Genomic DNA, 8,578 nt, shown 5'->3' on the forward strand with positions numbered 1-8,578 from the left:
CCTAAAAATGAACTTGTTTTTAGATCATTTTCACTTGTTTCAAACTAATTTTCACTTGAAATAAGTAGAAAAATCTGCCAGTGAAAGCAAGTTTTTTGTGTTTGTAATAAGAAAGAAAAACTTGCTCCACTATCAGATTTTTCTACTTATTTCAAGTGAAAATCTGCTTGAAAGAAGTAAAAAGTGTCTAAAAACAAGCTGCTTTTTATGTGATGAGTCTTATTTTAGGTAGAATGAGATTTATTTTGACTAGAAATGAGACAAATATTCTCGGTAAGATATTTGATTTTTTGCAGTGTAGGTGATGGTTTTATTGTAGAAACCAGAGTCTGAGGCAGTGAACTGGCAGAACGAGTCAGAAGGAGTCAGACTGAGTCGTGGTTTAGGAACAGAAACGTCACGGAGCTGCAGCTAATAGGGATCTGAATAATAAACTGAACTAAGTTGTGTGATGGTTTTATTGTAGAAAGAGGCTGTGAACAGTCAGACTGACTGGTGGTTGTGGAACAGAAACGTCACGTCACGGCGCTGAGCCGAGCTGATGAGTTGAGCTGATGAGCTGAGCTGAGCCGAGCCGAGCTGCAGCTCCGTCTCTTGGCAGCAGCTTCCTTCATAGCTGAGGTTGTCGAGGATGTGAAACCCCCGGCAACAGGAATATCTCTGGTGAAACCTCAGGAAGCGTTGTCACGGCGACGGTCTGGAGGTTCAGACCCAAACACACACGGAGGAGGAGTCGATGGTTCTGGTGATCCGGTTCTATCCAGTATGAATGTGTGTTATATAATTACACACAGTTCACACGACCCACAATGCATTGCTGCTCTGCACTTCACATACACCGGCCCACAATGCATTGCTGCTCTGCACTTCACATACACCGGCCCACAATGCATTGCTGCTCTGCACTTCACATACACCGGCCCACAATGCATTGCTGCTCTGAACTTCACATGAGGCTGTTGGTAATAAAGAGGTTCAATGGCCCCGACGATAAACCAGACAATATCTACGCTCCTTTATCAGTAAATACCACGTTGTTATGGATAATATATTTTGTTTTTCATGGTGTTTAATTCGATTCATGACCAGACACTCTGTACAATATCAAACAACACGTATAGTTTTTTTTCTTCTCTATTTTAAACAATATTTTTGTACATATCTTAGTTTTTTTTAATACATTTTTGTACATACTAAATTCTGTATAGGCTATTTTTATTCCTCACTTCTTTATGTATCTGTACTCTTTGCTACTGTTACAAGTGAATTTCCCACATGGATCAATAAAAACTCTTGTGTCTTAAAACATTAAAACATATCAGTTCTCACAAGCTTTTAATTAGGTTTTGTATTTAAAAAAAACAAACATATTTAACATTTTGTTTTAATATGCGCTTTACATGTATTTGCCATCTTGCTTTTATCCTGAAGCACAGCATAATGAGTTAATGCTTACCATATGAAATGTGTTATATAAACAAAATTGACATTGACACTGACATTATAAGTGTCAAAATATTTATTAAAATGTTTTTATCCGATCATCTCCTCAGATTATTTATCAGATTTTAACTCCTGCCAGTAAATGAATACAAACAGAAAACAGAATAATTATATAATTTACATTATTTCTCAGTTCTGGTTCTTTTCTTTGTTTCTAAAACTTTCCAGTGTTTTTTGGGCGGAGAGCAGCAGAGAGGGGGCGGGGCCGCTGCGGTCGCTCCGGCTGCTGATTGGTCGCCGTGGGAGGCGCGTGCCGCCGGAGAGGTTTAAATAGCCAATCAGCGGCCTGGCAGCAGTATGTGTAGCCGCGGCAGAGACACTCAGGTCCTTTCTCCGTGAAGAACCAGCAGCGACCAGAGAGTCACTTCTCCCCCAGAATCCAACATGGCGGCCACGACGAGCTGACGATTCCTCTTCTCCTTCTTCTCCACCTCCACCAAGCTTCTTCTCCGTCCCACCGAGACCAGAACTAGACCAGAACCAGGACTAGGACTAGACCCGGACCAGGACTAGACCCGGACCAACTGACCAACCCAACCGAACCGAACCAACCGACAACATGAAGTACATCATCGGCATCGGCGGGTAAAGTTAAAGTTTACGTTTTTTAATTCATTTATCCGTTAATTTATAACGAGACTCAGTAGATTTATGAACATTTATGAACATTTAAAAATAATAATTAGTTGTAAACGCGACAGATTCAGCTCAAAGTTGTGATTCCGATCTGTAGTTCCACAAATTAAAAGTAAAAACTACAGATGAATGAGCCAGGCTAAGCTAACATGCTAGGTAAAGTTTACGTTTTTTATTCATTTATCCGTTAATTTTGTTCGTTTGTTTTATGTTTTTAATGAATGTGAATATGTGTTGAAACCTTCTTTATACAGTCTATGTGTTGAAACTATGGGCTGTCATTCTAGTCCAGGTCTGTCTTGGATCTCAATGGGACAAACCTGGTTAAATAAAGGTTAGAATAATAATAATAAAACAATTATAACGAGATTGTGCAGATTTATGAGCATTTAAAAAGAAGAATTAGTTGTAAACGCGACAGACTCAGTTTAAAGTTTATGATTCTGATCTGTAGTTCCACAAATAAAAAGATGAATGAGGCGGCTAAGCTAACATGCTAGCCGGGAGCGCAGGCCCGGTGAGGCCGACACACGTGGAGCTGTGAGCGGACAGCAGCTCCGTGAAGAGCCGCTGGAAGCTCCGTAGCTCCGTAGACCTGAGGATCGATTATAGACCCGAGTATCGATCCCACAACTTCCGGCAACAGAGATCTGAGCCGAGGGGATCGATCACTAGTCAACAAAGCTGCAGCTCGAGGCTACACACACACACACACACACACACACACCCAGACAGACACACACACTTCCGGTCGTCTCGCCCTGTTTTCTACAGCCTCGAGCTTCCCATAGAAAAGCTGCAGGTTTTCTCTTCAAACATTCAATAGATCGATCATTTTTAAGTATTAGTGCATGATCAGAAACATCTGGAGGTGATAGATAGATAGATAGATAGATAGATAGATAGATAGTTATACTGTAGATAGATAGATAGATATACTAGATAGACTTTATTGATCCCAAACTGGGAAATGACAGTGCAGCAGCAGCTTTACACAGACTCACAGTTACAATAACAACATATAGTATAAGAATATAAAGAAATAGCAAAATATAAAGAGCAAACTAGACATAATAAAATAGCAAAATAGCAATAAAATAGTAAAATTATTGGGACTACAGATGGAAAGTAGCTAGTGAGATAAATCCAGTACAAGGCTTCTCTTCTCTTCTCATTTCCAGACTATTGTTATTTTGTACATTGTCCCTGATACAAATAAAGTTATTAAACTAAACTATTGATTATTGATCTGTTGTCATTGATCTGTGTTTGTCTGCTGCAGTGTGACCAACGGGGGTAAAACCACCCTGACCAACCGGCTGATCAAGACGCTGCCCAACTGTTGTGTTGTTCACCAGGACGACTTCTTCAAGGTGAGACACACACACACACACACACATAGAGACACACACAGTGTAGCTCTGGTGCCGTGTTGCCCCCGGCTACATCTTATCGTGTATGTTTCAGCCCCAAGATCAGATTGAAGTTGGTGAAGATGGATTTAAGCAGTACGATGGTAAGACGGTTTCTATGGACGCGTCTGTGTGTGTTCGTCCTGTTTGTCCTGTGTGTGTGTGTTCGTCCTGTGTGTGTGTGTTTCAGGGTTTCCGCGGGTCATTAAAAAGCATTAAAAGTCATTAAATATATTTAGCTAAAATTAAGGCCTTAACTGGCATTAAAAGGAATTACATTCAATTCTCAAAGGCATTAAAAAATGTATAGATTCATACAGTGAGATTTTGACATCGTTACATCCCTACAGAGCACAAAGAGCAGAAAAATAGTGGGATTCTACAGTTAATCTACGGTAAATTAAACGTGGGTGAAGAAATGGAGAATTTTCTACAGTAAATTAATATTTTTAGGTGGTGGCAGGATACTTTTACTTTTTTCTTTTTCTTTTAATCGCTATCGGCAAAAATCAGAATCGGCAGGTCAGGCTTTTTAAAAATCTGTGATCGACCAGAAAATTGCTCCTCTATTGGTGTGATAAACACGCAGAACCAAGTAACTGGGTGTGTGTATGTGTATATAGGTCAGTGTATGTACGCACACGTATATTAGTGCTGGGACGATGATTCGCTTTTCTCCTGATTCGATTCTTCTGCGATTTTTTTGGATGGCGATTCGATTTAAATTGCGATTCTACGATATTGCCGATTCTCTCTATGATTTTTAGTCTTTAGCATTTTAACATTTATCTGCACACAAATACTGTAGGAGTCTATAAATTAACATTATACAACATTATAAAGTGAACTTAAACCCTTTTCAAAACCTGGACTCTCTGGATGTAAAAGAGGTTAACAAATGCACATTGCACAATATGTAAAAAAAAAATTCATAAAAAAAATCAATTTTTGAAAAAGAAAATCAATTTAAAAATCGTCAAAAAAGATATCGCGATATACATGTGAATCGATTTTTTTCTCCCACCCCTAATGTAGAGTATTTGCAGTCACAGGCATTAAACATGTTTGAAATGGCATTAAAAAGGGCATTAAATAACTTGTATATAGGTGAAAAACAATACAACAAACAAGGTACATGTGAAAACTCAATAAAAATCTAAGTGATGGGAAAAAACGACATTAAACAGCATTAAACTAGATTAGCTGCTGCAGAAACCCTGGTGTTCGTCCTGTGTGTGTGTTTGTTGCATGTTCTAGTCCGACCTCACACCTCAACACGTCGTCACTCACCCCCCCTCCTCTCCTCCTCCTCCCCAGTCGTCACGGCGCTGGACATGGACGCCATGATGAGCACCATCTACGCCTGGAGAGAAAACCCGGTGAAGTTCGAGAAGTCTCACGGCGTCAACAACACGCTGGACACCGAGATCGTCCCCAAGACCGACGGCCAGGAGGAGGAGACCCACATCCTCATCGTAGAGGGCTTCCTGCTCTACACCTACGGGTACATATACATCCCATAATGATCATAAACTACATCCCATAATGATGATAAAAGCATCCCATAATGATAACACAGGGCAGTAATAGAGCAGTGGTGTAGTCTGATGTGTAGGAGGAGGAGACCCACATCCTCATCGTAGAGGGCTTCCTGCTCTACACCTACGGGTACAATACATCCCATAATGATCATACAAACATCCCATAATGATAACACAGAGCAGTAGAGCAGCGGTGTAGTCTAATGTTACCTAGCAACCAGTGGTGTAGTCTGATGTGTAGGAGGAGGAGACCCACATCCTCATCGTAGAGGGCTTCCTGCTCTACACCTACGGGTAAAATACATCCCATAATGATGATACAGAGCAGTGTTGTTTTATATCAAGGACCCAAAACTGACACAAACTAGACCACGGACCCCCATTGGACAACACACCAGAAATACACAAACTATCAATGTACCTTTAAATTAGGCCTAGCTACATTTTAGAAAGATTATAGAGACATTTCTGGGAAAAAAAAGTGGTACAATTTCTCCAAAAAAAATAAAGTGGTAAAAAAACATCTGAAAAAGTGGTATTAAAAGTTTATTTGTCCCCGTAGGGAAATTGAGTTGCAGCAGATCATCACACTCTGACATTTCATCTAAAACAACAACAACACAGATAAAAACAGCTCAGTACAACGTTCACACATACAGTAGGTTAACACTCATCACTAACACCAGGAAACGCTACGTCAGAACGCTGCTGATGGTCAGCATGAGATTATTACCACACACCAATACAACCATGCTGCTAGATGTTACCACACACCAATACAACCATGCTGCTAGATGTTACCACACACCAATACAACCATGCTGCTAGATGTTACCACACACCAACGCTGCTAGATGTTGCTCTTCAGTCATCACACAGACTACACCACTGTATGTAGTAGTAGTAGTAGTAGTAGTAACTCTGTGTATCTCTCTCCTCTCAGACCTCTGATCGACGTGTTGAACCAACGTTACTTCATCTCCATCCCCTACGAAGAATGCAAGAAGAGGAGGTGGTGAGTGTCTCTCATTCATTCATTCACTCATTCATCCATCCATACAGCTGCGAGGAGACTCGAGGTGTCGTGCAGCAGTGAGGGCTGCAGCCTGTCAGGGCTTCACAAGACACATCATCATCATATTAGACACCAAACGACATCAGAGCTCAGACACAGAAACCACATGGAGTTCACATCAATAACTCACTTTTTATGAAAGTAGCTCTAGTAAAGACTTCCTTTCTTTTCTGAAGAACCATTCCACCTTTACCTCATCATCATCTTCATCAACCCAAAACAACTCAGGTTTCACATTCTGCATTTTAACTGTTGTGGCTTTGTCATATAACGGACAGTGAAACACCAGAAGCAGTTCAGACCAACAGGTTCATTCAGCTGCTGCCTCAGTCGGTAGTCGAGGATGAACCAGTCAGACTGACGTGTTTCTGTCTGTCTCTCTGTCTGTTGCTGCTGCAGCTCCAGGAACTACTCGGTGCCCGACCCCCCCGGGCTGTTTGATGGACACGTGTGGCCCATGTACCTGAAACACAAGAACATCATGGAGACCACGGCTGTAGACGTTGGTACGGAGAGATCAGTCTATCTGTCTGTCTGTCTGTCTTCACAATAAGAAGTTTGACCCTGTGTCTCTCATACCGGGCCGTATGAACCCAAACCCTCACAATAAGAGTCTGGAGTTTGGTGTTTTCAGGATTTTCAGATTAAGAGTCTGTAGTTGTTAGTGAATGTTGTGTTGTGTTTGTGTCCCAGCTCAGTTAGACGGCACCAAGTCGAAGGAGCAGCTGTTCAACGTCGTGTACGGAGAAATCCTCAACAACATCCAGAAGTCTCTCTAACAACAAAGGTACTAACTCTTTATTATTGTTTATTATTAAAGGTACTAACTCTTTATTATTGTTTTATTATTAAAGGTACAAACTGTTTTTATTTGTATTAATGTGAACTAACTCCTGGTCTTGTTGTTTCTACCTCCAGGTCAGACGATCGGCTAACGGAGCGTTATTTTCTACTCAGCTGCTGCAAACAGACGACCTGAAGCCTTTTTAAGTTTTCTACCTGGCAGCTCATCATCTAATCATCTAACCGGCTGGTTGCCACGACGACGGCCTGTACATGTTTCCACGGCAACATCAGATGCTGCCGTGTGTTTTATATCAACGTATTTATTGCTTTGTTACCGCGACGCTCCAACAGACAGAGAGTCGATGACGTTCAGAGGATGAAGAAGCAGTTGAAGCTGCTGCTCACATCAATAAAACATCCTCCACCAATCGCTGCTTCTGTCTTCATTATATCCTATAATATTTATGTATTCATTTCATTTAATTTAGTTTAGTTTAACCACCCCCGTCTTCCCTCCTGCAGCTACACGTCAAACATCTGCTGTTTAAACTCCCTCAGGCGAGGATTAAACAACTTAAACAGCACAGTGTAACTCCAAGTAAATCAACCTGGGATGATCATTCTGATTTACATTGATCATTTTTATGTTATTTAGATTTCAACACACTTCTACTATATATGGAATAAGGATTTTAAACTGCAATATTTCATTAGTTGAGATCTTAAGATGTGTTGTTTCAGTGTTCCCTTTATTTTTTTGTATTTCTAATGTTTTGGGCCGAACTATCAAACTGTTCCACATAACGACTCAAAACACAAACTGAGACTCACACATATAGATTTATATATATATAAGTGTTTATTTATTTCACACCAGTCCATAATAACCAGACAGAACAAACTCACACATCAACACACCAAGACAGCAACACGATGGACGAAGCTTTTAGATTTTAGATTTCATCCTCATGACACCATCAAACATACATAACAACAAATTAATGAATAATAATAAAAAGAAGAAACAAGCAGACAACCAAACAAAAAAACATTGTGAACTCCCTCACAGTCCTAATTTAGTTTAATTTATTTTAGTTTAACCTCCCATCTTCCCTCCTGCAGCTACACATCAAACATCTGCTGGTTAAACTTCCTTTTAAACTCACTCAGACTTTTACTATTTCTGTTTTATGATTCATATTTTATTGTGTTTTTTGAATATCACACAGTACAAGTACACGTGTGTAAGTGTTGGTTACACAACAGTATTGTAACTTGTATACAGAAAGTAAACAATAAGCTGTGTTATAAAGGAGAGAAGCAACAACAACAAGAACAGTCTAATAGAGGATAAAACACAACAACAATACAACAATAAAATTAATAATTAATTTAAAGTGATAAATAATAATAAAGAAGAGGGTTAGAAAAAAAAACCAAAAACAACCTAACGTGTTAGATGCTGAGCGAGGTGTCGTATCTCTTACTCAGGGTCTTTCATACTGGACAAGTATCGTTCCCATTTCAAATTAGACTTTTACTATTTCTGATGTTTTGGGCCAAACTATTAAACATAACGACTCAAACACAAACTGAGACTCAGAGATTTAAGGGTTGTTTATGTT

The 8,578-nt window shown here is 39.9% G+C and overlaps 1 protein-coding gene across 1 annotated transcript; it reads left to right on the top strand.

Annotated features, from left to right (window-relative positions):
• The first annotated feature begins 1,818 nt into the window (after positions 1 to 1,818).
• Positions 1,819 to 7,381, top strand: mibp2 (muscle-specific beta 1 integrin binding protein 2). The gene is made up of 8 exons (XM_085804639.1): positions 1,819 to 2,088; positions 3,422 to 3,512; positions 3,607 to 3,655; positions 4,869 to 5,055; positions 6,036 to 6,107; positions 6,567 to 6,673; positions 6,861 to 6,954; positions 7,086 to 7,381. Exons 1-7 carry the CDS (start codon positions 2,063 to 2,065, stop codon positions 6,944 to 6,946), a joined length of 618 nt encoding a protein of 205 aa, XP_085660765.1. The 5' UTR covers positions 1,819 to 2,062; the 3' UTR covers positions 6,947 to 6,954; positions 7,086 to 7,381.
• Positions 7,382 to 8,578: the final 1,197 nt, after the last annotated feature.

This window comes from Trachurus japonicus, chromosome 3 (assembly GCF_045865225.1).
Source record: "Trachurus japonicus isolate A0001 chromosome 3, Traja_1.0".
Lineage (NCBI taxonomy): Eukaryota > Metazoa > Chordata > Actinopteri > Carangiformes > Carangidae > Trachurus > Trachurus japonicus.

What these genes read in the sequence shown, in the direction of transcription:
- mibp2 (XM_085804639.1), top strand. Translation starts at nt 2,063, where the DNA reads ATGAAGTACATCATCGGCATCGGCGG. An exon ending in TGGATTTAAGCAGTACGATG is followed by an intron (nt 3,656 to 4,868) that starts GTAAGACGGTTT and finishes CCTCCTCCCCAG; the next exon opens with TCGTCACGGCGCTGGACATG. An exon ending in TTCCTGCTCTACACCTACGG is followed by an intron (nt 5,056 to 6,035) that starts GTACATATACAT and finishes CTCTCCTCTCAG; the next exon opens with ACCTCTGATCGACGTGTTGA.